This window comes from Alligator sinensis, unplaced genomic scaffold, assembly GCF_000455745.1.
Source record: "Alligator sinensis unplaced genomic scaffold, ASM45574v1 scaffold109_1, whole genome shotgun sequence".
In the NCBI taxonomy this organism is placed as follows: Eukaryota; Metazoa; Chordata; order Crocodylia; family Alligatoridae; genus Alligator; species Alligator sinensis.
Genome location: NW_005841852.1, coordinates 5,182,818 through 5,201,273, shown reverse-complemented (window position 1 = coordinate 5,201,273; position 18,456 = coordinate 5,182,818). Strand labels below are relative to the sequence as shown.

The 18,456-nt window shown below is 43.6% G+C and overlaps 1 protein-coding gene across 1 annotated transcript in view; it reads left to right on the top strand.

Moving 5' to 3' along the window:
- Nucleotides 1–12,962, top strand: part of KCNMA1 (potassium calcium-activated channel subfamily M alpha 1) — a 527,746-nt gene extending 514,784 nt beyond the window's left edge. Inside the window, 2 exon segments of the mRNA XM_025212980.1 lie at nt 3,090–3,118; nt 12,102–12,962. Of these exon segments, the coding sequence (XP_025068765.1) occupies nt 3,090–3,118; nt 12,102–12,256 (184 nt within the window). The 3' untranslated portion in view covers nt 12,257–12,962.
- Nucleotides 12,963–18,456: the final 5,494 nt, after the last annotated feature.

The following is an 18,456-nucleotide window of genomic DNA, read 5'->3' as shown; positions in this document are numbered from 1 at the left end:
GATCTGCCTGCTATGAACCCGTGCTGGTTTCCCCTCAGCATAATTTGTCCTGCCGGGCTCTCACAAATGTGAGCCTTGATAATTTTTTCAAAGACTTTGCCAAGGATGGAGGTGAGACTGACTGGCCTATAGTTGCCCGGGTCCTCCTTCCTCCCCTTCTTGAAAATGGGGACCACGTTGGCCCTTTTCCAGTCCTCCGGGACTTGGCCCGTGCGCCACGAGCATTTGAATATTCCCGCCAGTGGCTCTGCAATGATGTCGGCCAGTGCCTTCAGCACCCTCGGATGGAGCTCATCCGGGCCTGCCGACTTAAAGGCATCCAGTTCTTCCAAGTGACTCTGCACCATCTCAGGGTCTACGCATGGCAGTCTGGCGCCTTGCTGCTGCCTCTCTACAACCCCAGTGAGAGACTTGTTGTGCCCCTCGCTTAGGAACACTGAGGCAAAGAACTCGTTGAGGAGTTCAGCCTTGTCCCCCCTGTCCATCACCAGTTGTTTCTGCCCATTTAGCAGGGGTCCTATTCCTCCCTGGGCCTTCCTTTTACTCCCTATATATCTAAAAAACAATTTCTTGTTGTCCTTTACTTGGGATGCCATCCTCAGCTCCATGGTAGCTTTGGCCCGTCTAACTGCCTCCCTACAAGCACGAGCAGAGGAGGTATATTCGTCTTTGGTGATCTTACCAAACTTACCATGTGGTGACTGGAGCATGTAGCTGGGAAGTAAGAGAGCTGTGATTCAATCTGCTTTCTGCCAGGGGACTACAATGCAGGTTTCCCAAATCCTAGAGTTATATGGAGTAATCCTGGCTCCCCAAAAAAGGCAGGGAGGGGAGCGCTGAGCCCAGGAGGAGATGACCAGCACTCAAAGACCCTGGCTTCTGCTGTTGTGATGTGGACCCCCTGCACACTGGCACCCACTGATGGCATACAGACTCCCCAGGAGCCATCATTTTGACATCTCCTTTAAACTGGTGCACAGGACTTACTCACCCCCATAATTATACCACTGTTCCTCTATTAATGGGGCTAAAACATGAGGCAGTTGTCCTCTTTCTTCTGCCTCTCACCCCTTGTGCCTGGACTTATGCTCAGGCACAACGCATGATCAGGGTGCGTGTCAAGAGCAGGCATAATAAAAACATGACCTGTGTATAAGTGACCAAAATGCTGTTTAGGCAGGTAAAAAGCTGCCATTTAGGCACACCAAGAGAAATAAATAGACCTCCACCCAACCTGTCCTTGGGACTGATCAGACCCTATGGTGTGAACTAAAAAGGAACAGTGGAGGCTCAGGTTATATACTAACTTGTGTGCTGGTGTAGGTGTCGCTTAAAGTGAGGTAGGTGTTTGCAGGAGGACAGATTCTGCTTATAAATGACCAAGTGAGAGAAACAACTGGGAGGGGAGTTTTTGTGTGAAAAGTAAGATAAAGCAAAACTGGGTCAATAGCGACTTCTTTTTGTGTGTGCAAAGGGATGGGGTAGGGGAGGTGTTCTGCTGTAGTTCTAACTGTAAGCAGAGTTACAGCAGCTGAGCTGGGCCAAGGCCTGCTTCTCCCAGGATACATGGCTGGTGATAGGATGCCAGAAAGACTGTGAAGGGAAAAGTAAGTAAAAGTGAAAGTAAGTTATATTGTGAGGATCAGGCTTTGGAGAATTGTTCTTTGCTGGTTATATCTTTGTTTGGGGCAGGCGGGCACTGGTGGAGGACAGCAAGAGCATTCCTTCAGCAGCCAGGCAACTGCTGTAGCCTCGTTGCCAAAGGCTTCCAGTCCCGGTTTGTTTGCACGGTGGCCCCTGGAAGGTGGAGGTACACCTTTACTGAGGCAGCTGTATTTGTGAAAATGTTTCCTCAGTCATTTTGTACATCCAATGCGGAGAACCTCCAACTGTTTCTTTAGGTTTGTAAGCGTAAGCAGTGTGCTGGTGTCTCCCACTGGAAGGATACACCTGGGGCCAAGCAGTCAAAGGGACAGAACTTACGTAATGTAACTACTTGCCAGTACCTACACTGAGGTCTTTGAGAGATGAAGTCTGTTTGTACAACCTTCATTTCATTCCTGGCCTTCTGGCTTTACTTTCTTAGAATCTGGTGTAGGTAGGCAGCCTACAGCTGCATTTGGGAGGAGTGTGTGGTATTAGTGACTCCTTTTGGGTGTTGACAGAAGGAAGGTAATGCTAAGGACTGCTTGGACTGAGGTGCATGCACCCACAGAGTGAAGATGTGTATATGGATTTCCTGTCTCAGAGAGAGTCAATATTTTTCAGCTTCTCTTTCCTTTGTTGTGCAGCTGCAGCATTGGCATCTTATCAGCACAAGTCAGATTCTTGATCTAGCATTTTGTTTCAATGGGTATGGGCAGATTAATCTGTTTGTGAGTCATACTGCTGCCAAGGGCTGCAGTGAATAGCTGTGCTGCAGGTGAACCTGGTGTAATGGTTTTGTTTGTCTGCCAGCCAACCATTAGTCAATCTTGAGTAAATCAGAGGAGCTAAAATGTAGTGATTGTTCCCTCATCTAAAGGTAGAGTGTGGAAAGGCGAGATAGATTCACTGGCTCTTCCTTGCAAATGGTGTGTTTATATTTCTGTTCATGGTCAGTGATGGTGCAGTTAAGGGTAGCTTAGGCCTTACTGGTATTGGGGGGAACTTGTGTGTGTAAATCTTTGTAGTCTTAACAATAATGCTGTAATCCAAAATGCCAAAGCCTGTAGAAATTGAGATACTTGTATGGGGATGGGGGTGGGGAACTTTCCACAAAAACCTGGTATGATGCAAGAGGGGCTACACCTGGTGTGCATGCCCTGTGTCAGCTGATGATTGTTTCCAAGTGTGTTAATTTTGTCCTGCCTGCTGTATGTTTGCAGACCAAGCTTCCCAATTCTCTCTGTGCTTCAAGCTAAGGCAAATATTAACAAATTGTTTTAAGCTCTTTGCATAAGTAGTTAATTTCTCCCTTTAGTACCTTTGTAGCCAACTAACTAACAGCAGGGATGTGTCTGTGAAAGTGCTCTACTGGAAAGAAGCTAGTGCAAAAGTATGTTCACCCTTTCCTGTCTTTCTTACCTCGCTTACTTCTTTTTCTAAAGTGCCACCAGGATGAATAGAATGAGCCAAGGTATGACTCTTGCTGGCTTTGCATGACCTAGCAACTGCTGTGGGTTTCCCCCTTTAGCTTTGTGTGGGAGTTTGTGATTTAAATGGGGAAAGGGGAAAAGTTTTCACTCTAAAGGCAGCTTGTCTGTTCTTTCCTTTTCTTTGTGGATTGGCTTTTTTCCTTCTGAAGCAGAAGTCAGTCTGGCTGCTGCTGTTGCTGATGTGCCCCCTACTTTATTTTTGTTGTACCTTCTCATCATGTGCTTGCTTTGCAGATGCATGTACCCTGACAGGTGTGTTGGCTGGCTTGTGACAATGGCTTTCCCTCCATGCCTCTCCTTACTCCCTGTTAGTCACAAACATTCCCCACTTGCCCCATATTTTTTTCCGGGAGTTAGGGGAGAAAATTACAGGTAGCCTTTTTGGTCAGGATGACTAATGAGGAGTACAGCTCTTATCTCTCCTGTGGCCAAATGATATTCATTGGTGCCCAGGAAAAGTGCAGTGGTCTGGAGATCATACTCCCCTATTTTCTGAGTGTTGCTCTTGTGTGTTTCTCTGTGTAAGTGGACCTTCTTTTCTCAGCAGGCTCAGCAAAAGGGACACCTCAGACCTTAGCATAAATATACAGCTTGCAACACAGTTGTCATTAGGAGAAATGCAATTCCACCATCCACATGAGAGGATCCCTTTTTTTACTAATAGACCCTTATGTATCAACAAACATTCAACATGTACAAGATAGGATAAAAATGAGTCTATCCATCACCCCACAAACTCATAAAAGACCAGGATAGACTTTGAACACACCACATAACATCACCCACATGGACTGTGTCTAAACAAGAGATAGCGGGTTCACAGTTTAAAAACCCCTCACACAGATACCAGCAGCACTGTTTTACCTTCCAAAAGGAAATTACTTCAAGTGAAATACATTGCTACATTCACACATACAAAACAAAGTAGCCACAACGTCTTGGGGGAAAAATACACAAATGTTCTACCCTTTTTCTTCATCTAAGAAACTGCTAGTCAGCTACTAAATCAAATCAGCTACCAGCAAAGGATCCTGAGGGTAACAGAGGGAATTACTGAATGTCACAACAAATTCTCAACCACTTCAAATGCACATTCATGCCAAATCCCAACTAGTGACACCAGCTCCAACCACTGCCATCTCAACAATATTGGAAGCACCATCCCTTCCTACCCAACTGATCATTAATTGAGTTTCTAACATACTCACAGCCTAGCTCTCCAACTAACTGTTACCCAAGGATGGATAAATCGCCTCATAACCAGATAGTTATAATACTGAAGAGAAAGCACATGCAGTGAAAGCCAGGCTCATTGGCCTGACAGCCTGAAAGACCCTGACTTGAAATAATGTTAAAGTATTCTCCTACCATTGGTCATACAAAGAGCCATGCCTCCCCTGTTCATGTACAACACCTAGTAAAGGGTATGGAATTCATATGAAACACAGACCTTTGAAAAAATAAGCCCTGAGGCTTATATCTCAAGGTCTGACAACAAACCGCTCTATACACATTCTCTGCAAGTTCTGAATGGGAGGGAGGGCTCAGTAGAAGATTGAAACTTTCATGAATCAAACCCAACTATGGACCTTGTTACCCAGTAATTTTGGGTAGCTTCTGGAGCTCTTAACCTCTGGATTGTCCTCACATTAACACCTTAAAGTGGTTCTAATCACTCCTTACGTGGCTCAAAGTTAGACCACTCCAGGGCAGGATTAACTCTGATCCGCACTACCCAGCTTCTGGTCCATTAAGGTGTGGCCACGCCCCACAGACGTGCCGCCCAGTATCCCAGTCCTCCAGTATCCCCAAATCTCTCATACCCCCACCCACATAGCAGGGATAGAAGCCTGTCCTGGCTCACCAGCCCTCTAGTGGCAACTCACAGCTACAGCTCCTAGTCCTGCCCCAGCTCACCAGGCCTCTAGTGGCAAGTCACAGCTGTGCAGGTAGGGAACAGGCAGAGAATGTTCCTAGACTAAGGGTGTGACTTCTCCAAACTCCAAGCTAGCACTAACACTGATCAACATTTGTGTAAATCACAGTGTTAGGTGCAATGAGACCCTGTATCTCACATCTCCTAGTAACGTTATCCTTGTTCCATTTCAAGGAATTGCTCAGCAGCCATGACCGTTCCACCCATGGAAGACAGCTTTCACTTAAAAGGCCACCTGAGCTCCATAGCCCAGGCCTTTACTATCCACTATCCTCATAATTCCTGTTACACTGGATAGCTAACACTGCACATAAATAAATGAATAAATAAATAAATAAAAAAAAATAAAAACCACACCTAATGCTACATGTGGCCAGAATGAAAGCCTTAATGATAAGGGGCACCCTAAAGCCATGTCAACCAAATTCCTGTAGTACAAGACCGCAATAAGCTTCACTAATATCTGTCAGCATCTAAAGCAAAAAATACCTCACCCATTCAACCATCACACCCCAGCCTCAATTATGAAAAAGAACTTACCTATTCTATGCCATGCTAACTAACTACTGCTGGAGCAAGTAGGGATTTTAAAAATAGTATTAATTAATTAATTGGAGGCAGAAACCATAGCCCACATGATGGACAAACACTACAACTAAAATATATCTGGCCATAATGCTCCCAGCTGCTTTAAGAAGAAGTAGTGGCAGCAGTGGCCAGGTCCTAGCATTAGCTCACCTCAGATCCTAACTGGCTCATTCTATGCCCATCACTGCAAAACTATCGCTGACTGCTAATGGGATGGCCCTCCTGGTCCCTACCAACATTAAAGTTCCGTCTGGTCCACAGGCAAACTAGAGGTATAAGACCCCCCCCCTTACCCCCAGACAAATGGCATTGGCCCTAAATCTGGAGATTTACTGAGGAAGAGCCCACATTCCACCAGCCCCTCAAGCTACCAAAAAGCACCATACAGCACCTCCCTCAAAAAATCACACTGCTGACATGTTCAGATCATCGACTACAGATACCTGGGCAGTTGCATAACTAAGGCAGGGGAAGCCACCAGGGCATTGGTCCTGGGTGCTGATTTAGAGAGGATGCCAGAACGCGGCACTTGTGTGGCAGTGGTGGTAGCAGCAGTAGTGGCAGAAAAGTAAGGTGTCTGTGCTGTAACCGGGTTGTTTTGACATCTCACATTAAGCTAGTGGTCAGGAAAGAGTACAATATTAGCATCATTAGAGTGGGACACCTGCCCCAGCACCAATTTAGAGGGGTGGCAGAAGTATGCCTCAGCGGTTTGCATCCTTGCTCTCTGGTGCTCAGTGCTCTCCACTCACTCTCCAGTGCTCAACAGCATCGCTGCCTAAGGCACCAAAATTCCTAGTTGCCCCTAGAAAGACACCTTCCCCTGTCATTTAGCTTCTGAGAAGACAGCTCCTTGTATCCATCTCTCCAGATTCACAGGAATGTAAAACTAAAAAAATAATGAGCAACAGCAAAATAAAGGGTTCTAAGCCTATCAGAGCAACTAGAAGCATTAGGAACTCCTTAGCAAATGCACATTAAAAAGGTGCCTGCCTGCCTTCTCACCCTCCCTGGTGATCACAGTTGAAGTACATCAGTTCCCAAAAAGCAGACTTTTTTCCATTATCTCAAGACTGTGGGAACTGCCTGTTCCATTGTCCTATCACTACCAATCCACCTGTCAAATGTGCTGCTTGGAATTTGGAAGCTATCCCATATGTGCCCTCCGAAAGGAGGCCAGCCATCAATAGGATTCAAACAGATCATTCTCACCTCCCCTAAACAAAGCAAAATGGGAAGCCATTTCAGGAGCTAGGAGAAAACATTCAACTACAAAAAATTACCACCACTGTACACCAATCCAAACATTAGGAGAGCTGCACCAGAGAGACCAGAGGACTAAAGAGCTAGTCTGAATTTCAAGATAATAGCCAAACCAGTCAGCTTGTTCAAACCTTACTGAAATGGCAAAATAGACAGATAAATCAATATAACATTATCGCTACCTCGGACTGATGCACCAACCCCTTTGACCCCCAGTGAAACCAGGCTTGATGGGGTCAATGCACCCTCTCACCTATATTCAATGAGTTCCAGAAAAAGCTTCAGACTTCAGGAACCTTATCATCCAGATACTCATGTTACTGAAACTGAATGTTTCTCCCCACACCACACTGCAGGCTAATAAATGTGCATGCATGCGTGCACACACACACACACACACACACACACACACACACACACAAAATCACTACTAGATGTGGTTTTTGGTCAACTATAATTTTGGGACTTTATGCTGCATTTTCTGCCTCCCCAGCAGAGCAGAATCTCACTAAAGACTCCAGGGCAGTATTTGATTAGACAGAACTGTAGTCATGTAACACATTCAGCTATGTATATATGATCCAGGCTGTTACAGAAGGCAAACTACAGTAGTTTGGGTGGCGCAGAGGCCTAAAAATGGCATAAGCACCACTTATGCATCTTAGCAGTGAAACAGAATTTTGTGCTGAAAGAACAGATTTTAAAAAGTGCATTTAGAGTGCTTGGTGTCAGGTAAGCAAAAAGCTTCTCTGGCCGAGCAGGACTAAACCAAGGCAAAATTCCTAGACTCAGACCCTGAAACAAAGCCAACTAACAACCCCCCCCCCCCCCCCTCTCCAAACAAACAAACAAACAAGAGAAAGTTTACAAAGATCAGAGATCAGATAGAAAGAAGGCAGAAAAATATAGGGAACAAAGAAATATGCTGGTGGCTCCTACAAAGGATATGTAGAAAACCTTTCAAGGTAATCAAGCCATTATGTGATCAGGGTAGATCCTACATAAACATTTTCCATGTAAAAAAGCCATAAAGACTACTGGGATTCAAGACAAGGGATGACCTTCACTGTGAAAAGAAAATTAAAAGGCTAAACTTTCCAAACACCATGCAAGCAAAGTACAAGAGAAAAAAAATGGAACTGATAGATCCTGACTTCTTATAGATCACAGCTGCAGATACATTTTGTGCCAAATAGACTACCACACAACAGAACATCTTGGTACGCTGAATTTTACGACAGACACAATAACTCTCTTTTTCCCAAATGCATGTTACCACCCATCTGTAATTCTTTGCATTGCCCTATCCTCCTTTCCATGCCTTCACTGATTAATGTCAATTTCCATTAAAAATTGTCTGCACATCACATAATAAATGTCTGCACATCACATAAAAAAAATGTACATCAACCTTAGCTCTCCCTACAATGAATTCCTACACACAGCTATTGAAAAACAAGGCTTTCTGGTAATCATCACATGAGGCTTTGACTATCCACCCCATCACACCATTCTCCTAAATATTCACCTACTCATAGCTCTCATATCATTGGTCCCTACAAATGCTCATGGGTACCCAGGTCTTCTTCAAATGGGCCTGAAATTAATAGGAAGCTTGCATATTTCCAAATTATTTGCCTAAACTTTTGCAAAGCCTGTTCCAACCTCAGATACCACTTCCTCAATAAACTCCATTCAGATGTTCCAGGAAATTGAGAAGAACTATAGAGCTTAAAAATTAAAGCTTCAAAAAACCGCAAGAAAAAAAGATTAATGAATGTAGAAGGAAGCCGTAGGAGTCTGACAGGCTGTAGATTATTTCTGAACAGATTTTAACTTTATTATACTGTCAAAAAATGATCTAAAGCACTTAATCAGTTAGCCTTAACATGTAGAATGAACCCTATTATCCAATTAAAGGTAACTTATGTAGAAAAAGTTGAGGGGGGCAAGGTGGTATACAGTTCACATTCAGACAACTTTACAGTGAGGAAGTTTACCCAAATAAGTTCACCCTATTAAGGACCCACAATACAAGAGCTGCCCCTCAATGCAACAGGAAAAACAAACAAACAAACAATATTAAAATTGAGGCCTTGCTTTCAGAAGAAGCAATGCCCATCCCACTAAGCTACCTTCCCCCTATTATGCAAGCCTATACACCCCTCCTGGCTGTCCCGCGGGCCAGTTTCAACAAGAAAGGTGCAGGGAGTTCTTAGCAAGGTGTAGCCTAGGTGTTCTCAACCATCTTTGCCTCAAGGCACCTCTCCATAAGATTTTTGATTTCTGCAAACCCCCAATTTAGAATCACTGTGCTAGGGTCTAAATTCAGAAAAGATCTGAGGGGGGCCTTGAGGCTAAAATTGTTGAGAACTACTAAACTAGCTGGTGCTACTAAGGATGGTGGGAGCAGAACCTAATCTTGCTATGCTCTGTTCTTTCCACTGTTTGCCCCCAGTCTGTACCTGAGGGGACAAAGGCAGCTCCCACCTCTGGGACTGCTTCTGCAAGGTTGTACCTACTGGTGATTAGAGCCAGCTGTCCGCTGTGGCCCCTTCAACCAGCCCAAGTAGTGTAAAAGAGTGGAGGGGATGATCCAGGATGCAAAAATATGGCTCCAACCCATCTGCTGCTTATCTGCCAATAGCAACGCATGCTGCTGGGACTGTGGGGGCAGCTAGCACAAGGATTGCTGGGGCAGGGCGGGGATGGGGCAGGAGAAGGCAGTAAGGGTGGAAATGCTTGGTGAAGGAGGGAAGCTGCAGGTGCTTCCAGGGTACCTGGAAGGAGTGCTGGGTGCTACATGGAGAAGAGGAAAGCAGTTACCTTCTGGCACAGGGATTAAGTACCACAGCACCCTTAGAGAGATCTTGTGGCACCTGGGTTGAGAATTGGTGGCCTAGCCCAGGCCCTGGTGCTTAGGGCACTTTGTTGGGAAGTGATATGGAGAGCCAACACCTTTCTGTATGAGGGGACATAGAATCCTGGTCTTCCACTCCCTAAGAAAGTGACCTGACCCTAGGCTATTGAGATGAAAGGTAGGAGGGCCCTCTTCCTCCTGCTTCTCTTCCTACATGCCTCCCTGGGGGAGCAGAATCTGAAATCTGTGTGAATAGCTCAGTGTCACTTAGCTGCTTAAATACTAATCTGTCTATACGTGAATTTGGATTTGGAGTGTCTGCACTAAAAACCTGATAGCCATATCCACAAAACACATTAGTCCTTGCCAAAGCTCAGTCCTGAAACAGCCCAGCAAGTTGGGTATCTACACAGAAGGAAGACTTCTTAACATTAACAGCTATTGCCACAATGACTATATTAGTAGAAGACCCTTAGCCCCTCAACAATGCTTTGTGAACCAGCAGAAAGTATTTTTCTGCCAGCAAAGGTAGACCACATCGAGACACTAGCAAAGCCAGCAGAAGCCCTCTTCTAGACTAACGCACAGCATAGCTACCTCAGGCCACCCAGCTTTGGCAGCAACATTTTACAGCATTCATTAAACCTTTGTTACTTTTGAGGCATGCAAACATACGGCTACTGTGCTAATTTCCTCCAAGTGCTTCCCCTGAGGAAATCATTCTTGCCCTCTTTTAACTACCCTCCTACAGTTCCCATGCTTGATTTTAAAACACCGCACCCTGTAGGAGGCCCCAGCTAATGCCCTATTAACAGTGTGCATAAATGTAGTTTGGCCAATGCGTGCTTCATAAGGAAAACCATACATGTATCACTTGAAAAGTATCTCGAAATTAGGAAAGTGTCTCAGCTCCCTCCACAGTTAGAAAACTAATTTCTTTGAACTTCCACATAGGAATAGCCCATGAGATTGGGCTATTAAGAATCACAGAGTACATCTACAGCAACAGTTTAACTGCTAAGTGACCAAATAGCATGCTGTTCTCAAAACCCCTCAGCAAGTTCCCTTACAACTAGTCCTTAAGTCTTTGATTTATAGCTGCACGGAGATTTAGACCAGCCAACAGCCAACAAGTACATATAAGCTATAGCTTCCTTGTATCCCGCCCTATCCTTTCCATGTCCTTCCTCACTTCACTTGCCATGCTACATTAACCAATCCCAAGCCATTCATGCTCCTGCAAAGAACTGAACACCCTATTGTTCCATGTTAGAGATACTTGAAAAAAAATCACTATAACAGCCTAGCAGGGTACGGGGCCCAGAGCAAATCAGCCTGTGTGGGGCCTGGATGCAAAGAAGCTGGAAGCAGCGGCAGAGGGAGGTGGTGAGTGGCTAGATGTGAAGCTGGTGGCGGCAGAGGCACAGTCTCACCAGCACTAGACGGCCCCCCCCCCCCCCCGCCCCAGGAATGGCTCTGATAACAGCACTAACCCTTTTAACAGGTTAACCATATTGTATAGCAGGTCACCATTTACACCCTTTGACTCCATTTCTTCTATTTCTTCTGATTTCCTACCCTTGCCTCATGTGCATGGCCACAGAAAGCTCACAGCGCACTCACAGAGATAGGCATACTGCATTTGGAGAAATACTTTGCAAATGGCACTGCAGATCTGAAACCTCAATATATTCCCTCTGAAATACCTGCATGTGCATGGAGTAAGTTCAACACTGTTCTGGCAGCCAGAATGACAAATCTCATGAAATTACCTTAATGTGTGACCTCCTTTCCCCACCTCCATTCAACATTGGTCTAGTCTAGCACCAAACAGAAGGTTCTCCCCTTTCATAGCTAAGGCTTGCATTGATTCTGGCCTGGCTGCACACACTCCTGAGGTTTGTACAATTCAGAGAAATTTGCACATTTTGCTCACCACCAGGAACCCACCACTTCTATCATTTAGTTTATGCCCTGCCCAGCTTCTAAATTCATACCTGTCACATTGTTAACATGCATTTCAAAGTGCTTCACACAAGCATGCCCAGCCATCTCACTTGTTTGACAAGTGAGCTGCCAAACTTCTGGTTTCTTAAAACTCATTCTTGTTACAGCTGTAAACATTTCCATCTCCTCATAGGAAAAGTGCTTTTGGCCCCACTAATCTGCTGTGCCATGCTGCTAGAGCTTGCTTGGTTACTCTCTAGCAACTGCCTTCAATTATGTGCTCTCCTGACTGATTCTTTCCTTTTGGCTGCCACGCTAATCAAATTTCCTTTCCCTCCTTGTTCTGTTTCTACCCATTTTTGCCCTTTAGCCGAAAAGAAATGGTTTACAGATGAGCCGGACAACGCCTACCCCAGAAACATTCAAATCAAGCCCATGAGCACTCACATGGCCAATCAGATCAATCAGTACAAATCTACAAGCAGCTTGATACCACCCATCAGAGAAGTTGAAGATGAATGTTGACTCCCCAGAGAATGGACTTTTCAGGAAAAAAAAATCCACCACAGGCCCAGCCAGCTTCACAAATGGTGACGTGACATTTATGCCTCTCACATGCCGAATCGCCAGTGGAAAAGTTGCAAAGGGCAACCGCTATGGCAAAATAAAGTAGACATCTGTTTGTCTGCCTTGATTATGGCTTCCATGTATTTTGGAAACTCTGTCATTTATAAATGAACATAATCAAAAATAGTCATGTATAGCCTCTAGCGTTTAAAATTATTTTTATTTATTAGACAAAAAATATATTTTTCTTTTTTTCCATGGTAAGGTACTTACCCTTAACACCCCAGTTATGTGGCCAGACTCCTAATCTTCACAACAAAGCCACTCTTTCTCTGTTTGTCTCTTAGGAGAATGATGGTCACAGTTATTAAACAATGCTACTAAAAGAGAGAAATGAGATACTAAACAAAGCCCTACATGTATTTTAATAAATCCCAAAGGAAGGAAAAAAACAACATGTTTCTTAACTAGAAAAAGTGTATTTTGTTCTGCATCAGCACCAGCGCTTAATAAATTACAACTTATCTATTTTCAAAGGACAAAGTCATATTTTTATAAATTTAAACAGTTACTCCCACTTTGTGAGCATTTCCTTACCAAATTTAGTAAAGCTTAACCAACACATAATCTAATGTGCCAGTCCCTTTCAGGACCATAATGTTAGCCCAGACACCAGAAATATTCTGTCAGATTTACTTACAAAGCATTAGTATAACACACAGCACATGAGTTAGCTGTTCAAAGTGGAACTTATTTAAAATGTGCAATACTGCTGTACTTCCAAAGTCGCATCTTACTAGAAAACCTGAGTCCATGTAAGAATACAACCTTGAAAACATCTCCCCCATAGCCAGGTGTTTAATTAAACAAGTGTATTCTTTTTTGAGGCATCAGTAACACATTAGTCCCCTCCATTGTAAACACAAGGTATTTAACTAAGGCATGAATTAAACACAATAAAACCAGGGCAAGAGTGCAAAGTTTAAATCTATTTTGACCTCTGCCAATGGCTTCTCATCTCTGCCACCAAAAGAACCCATGGTCCTTTGGGTGAGTTCAAGTCTGGACACAAACTTGGCTGTTCAGGATCAGCCGTGTCCTCACATGTGGTTGCTTGGTACTTGCTGTCACAAAGTGATGTCTCTCTTCAGAAGTACCTTATGCTCTTGTTCTAGGTTGCCTCAGTTCCACATATAAAACAGTAAAAACTCATAAGGCACTTATTCAATAGTAAACTCTGAGAAAAAAACCTATACAGACCTGTTTGCACCTACCAGTTGCATAGTGGCTGACAAAATTTACAGACATCAAATAAAATGATGATCACTGCTACAGACACACAAGTGTTCTTGCCAATTTACTAACTAAATCTCATCTGAATAACTGAAAAAATTAGCAAGTAGGTGAGGGAGTGAAGGGAAAAAAAGGACGCTGTGTCAGAGAAGATAGGAACCCATTTTACAAGATCATTGTTGTTTCAATATTGGGCAAAGTAAAAAATCATTAAATAAGACCAGATACTGTCATTGGATAAGCAGTATCATCCAATAGGGCAGGTACCACACCTATGAACTTATGCTAGAACAAACATCTATAATGCCATACTCCAACATTTTACCTAAACTATCTTGGCTTCTATGTCTGTCTGCTGGCTGCAGTACAAATATAACCCTGCTGCCACTTAATAGGCTTTGTTTTCAAGTGCATTTATGGACTGACACTAATTTTTCTTATACACACTTCGTAGAATTAGTTACAAAGGAAAATAAACTCTCCTATGCTATATGTACAATTGGCTTGCTTAAAAACTATTTAGAATTGCTCTCCTACAAAGAAACACATTTACTTAAGCACTTTTTATTAATCCTGTTTCATAGTAGCCAACTGCAAAGAAGAAACTGCTGGATTGGCTGAGAACCACTTCAGCTAACAGCAAATTCCCATTTGCATTCCAATCTCACCACAGATCGCTTTCCATCTTATGTTGCCAGCTGACACTCTTTTTTCATTTGTGAACTGCCACAGTCTTATTACCCAAGCAAAATGCTGTTCTCAATACCAGAACCATCATCATCTAAATTTGTGTTCAAGATAGGCAGACACATTTGAACTTTATAGGCCTCTGTTTTATAGACAAGTAACAGAAAATCCTTCTCAAAGCCTTCAGTCTTAGAATACTTAAATCGTGCTGTTTCTAAGCATCCTTTCTTTCAGAAAGACACATCACATAAATAAAAAATAAATAAAACTACTACCTACACTGCTCTGGCATATTGAACTACATTATCCTTTAACTGTAATACTCTTGACACCACAATGCCCACAGTAACTTAGCTTAGGACTTCGGATAAACGAGATTGATTATGCTTTTTGATTGCTGCAATATCCATTTATACTAATCAAAGAATGACAATTACCATAACATCTTACTCCTCCCTTGCATTTAGAGGATCAAGTTTGCATTTCATCTGTTTGTACCTAGGCATATCAAGGAACCTAAGGTTGATTTCATACCCGTTATACAATCAATTAAATCAGACTAGCTCAAATATGATACCTTCTGTTCAGCAGAATCAATTGTGCTTAAGTTACATGCTGGACAGAAAACCTTCAAACTTTAATTAGTCACCTTTAACCAGAGACAGAGTCCAACTACTCAGAAAACTGACCCAGGTGATGGAAAGCCAAAAAAAAGCTCTTTGCACACCCCAGACTGATTACAAGCAACATATGAAATGCACTGTATAAGCAAGGATATAGAACATTTTTACTGAATTAAAATGCATGTCTAGAAACTTAATTTTTTCTTCCAATCTAGTCAGACTTTATAACACTTCCTATCTGTTCCCTATCTCCCACCCCAAAATTGGAATTGTCACACCATCCAAAATTCATGCATCCTTGCCAAAACAACAGGCCATGGAATTTTTGCACTGAAAAGATGATGCGCTTTCTGGATTCCAGCTGCCTTCCTTTTGACCCAAGCAAAAATACAAACACATACCCTTACTCCACAGTTAAGCACTAAATACACTTCTACATCTATACCACAAGAAATGCAAAAAGGATTTCTCCTGAATGCCAGACAAAGACCTTCCAACTTGCAGCACTTACTTTCCAAACTCAAATTATTTAAGACAGAGCCATGTGATCATTCACCTGCAAGCATACAGAATTCCCATGGCTATCAATCAGAGCTCCGAAGTTGGGCAAAAGGCAGCACACAGACAGTCTAAAGAGAAAAGAATCTCACTGCACTGTCCACTGAAATATGCTGCTTTTAGGAATTAAATCTGAGACAGTTGCATGTGTTTCCCCAGCATCTGGAACCAAAGAGTCATCTACACCGCTTCAAATCCAGTTAGCATAGCCATCTAAGTATACTGCTGTGGCAGGCTAACTTTGCTCAGACAGAGCTATCTGAACTGGATACAGTGCCACATAACTGATGTTATGTTACTTCTGACCCTGAAGATAGCCTACAGCTACCTCCCAAACCCAAAACGGTACAGCTACATTCTGGTGGGGCCAGCCAGCATCACACCTCATTCTTCAAAACTAAGCAGGATGCTGTAAGAATGGTCAAGAGCAAAGAAAGGCACAATGTCTGGGAACAGTTTTTCAGATTTGAACAGAAATCCCACTTCAAGGACTCTTCAGAGAAACCAGAACAAAGCCCTATAATTTAGAAATGACCCGCACTGAATGTCACTAGAAACAAAGGCACTCATTGACTAATAGGGTAGGCCTCACACTTAAATGCTGTGAACAACATACATTAGGCTTCCAACATCAATTTCTCTTATAAAGATATAAAAATTTCCTTAACTGCTCAAGCAAGTCTCCAAAACATGAAAACCTCCTGTACACTGAAGTAGCCCTTTTCATTTAAAAGCAATACCCAAACAGAGACAAAGACCAGAATGCATATGCATCTGTCATTTCAGTTACCTAGAGCCATCCTGGCTTTGTCTTTCCAAGTTCCTAAGCTGCATCGAGAAAACAAAGTAATTAGAGCAGGATTTGGTCTATGACATCTCTCCTTCACCCGTAACAGGATGCAGCCTCACTGCTCTAGGACATATCATAACTCATAGTCTGCTGCTCTCTGTCTACAGAGAGATGCACCAATAAACCTACGTTAGGATATAAGACAATGCCAAGAGAGTTCCTCAGGGTAAAAGACCTTACAGTCAACTTCTGTTATCCCAAATGGAAACCTAGTGGATACAGCTAAAGGCACAAACAATTGCCAGAGATACACATACTAATTCAGAGACAGAGCTAGGAAAAAAGACCCTTGGCACTAGGACAACATGACAGTGGCCTTTCATCCATCTCTGCACCCCACATAGAAGGATTTCCACATTTGCTCTCTATAGGATGACAAGGAGGAAAAAGGCAAGGAGGTAAAGAAGGAGGATTATCTACAGCAAGTCTAAAAACCTCTCTCAGGTTTCATGGAGCAGCTTATGCCTTTTTATAGCCCATGCACTGGTGTAACAGCAGATAGAAGTGAAGATGGTGCTATCCCAAAGAAAGAGTAAAGGTGCCTTGTGCCAAGGTTTGCACATTTAACCTAAAGATGCTGAAAGACTCAGGCTTCAGAGATGCAATGAGAACATATGGACCTCAACAAAATAGGTAGGAATAACATGAGGCAAGCTGTATATGAAGAATAACATGCTTCCTTTGAATCTACACCTGAGTTATCTGCATCATAGATTGTAAGGCTGGAAGGGACCTTAGAAGATCATCAGGTCCAGCCCCCTGCACCATGCAGGAAAGACTCCAGGTGACCCCAGCAAGGTGACCGTCCAGTCTCCTCTTGAAGATTTTCCAGGGTTGTTGATTGCACCACCTCTGGAGGGAGCTTATTCCATAGTCTGGACACCCTGACTGTGAAGTTTTTCCTAATGTTGAGCCTGAAATGGTCTTCCAGGAGTTTGTGGCCATTACTCCTAGTTTTCCCCAAGGGTGCCCTGGTGAACAGTTGTTCACTGAGCCCTTGATGTACTCCCCTGATGTAGTGGTAAGCTGCTACCAGGTCCCCTCTCAGCCTTCTCTTCTTCAGGCTGAAGAGTCCCAGGTCCTTCGGCTTTTCCTTGTATGCCTTGCCTTGCAAGTCTCTGATCATATGGGTGGCCCTTCTCTGGCTTCTTTCAAGCTTTACCACATCCTTGTTAAAGTGTGGCGCCCAGAACTGGACACAGTACTCCAGCTGCGGTCTCACCAATGCTGAGTAGAGCGGAAGAATAACTTTCTTCATTTTGCTGGAGATGCATTGATTGATGAATGCCAGAGTATTATTTGTCCTGCTGGCTACAATGTCACACTGCTGGCTTATTCATACCGTGGTCAATTATTACCTCTGGGTCCCTTTGTGGTGCTGGTCAGTTTGGTGCTGCCAAGCCTGTAGGGACTGTTCATCCCCAGGTGGAGCACTTTACATTTCTTGATGTTGAACTTCATCTGGTTCCGACCCACCCAACTTGCCAGCCTGCCTAGGTTCACCTGTATCTGTAGTCTGTCTTCAAGCGTGACCACACTTCCCTGTAACTTGGTGTCATCCTCAGACTTGGCCAGTGAACTCTTCACCCCCACATCCAAATCATTAAGATGTTGAAAAGCACTGGACCAAGCATTAACCCCTGAGGGACCCCACTGGCCACTTCTCACCAGGATGACACAGCTCCGTTCATTAGAACTCTCTGGGTCCTACCCCGCAGCCAGCTTCGTACCCCCTTAACTGTCTCACAGTTGAGCCCACAATCCTCCAATTTTCTTGTGAAAACATCATGGGATACCAGATCAAAGGCTTTTTGGAAGTCAAGGTATACAATATCAACCTTCTCTCTCTTCTCCAGGTGGCGAGTTACCTGATTATAAAAGAAGATGAGGTTGGTAAGACAAGACCTGCCCACGATGAAACCATGCTAGCTGTCACTCAGAATCCTACCTTCTGCAAGCCTATCACATATAGACTCCTTAAATTAATTTTTCCAGGATTTTCTGCCAAGTTATATATGTCTAATTCTTTAATTGATCACACACCAGTTCTACAGCAGTAGTAGGAAGGCAGTCATTCCTACCCTGCTCATTCTGTACTCTATCTGGTATAATTGTCCCCTTGGCCTGGTGAAATACCAAAGCAAAGT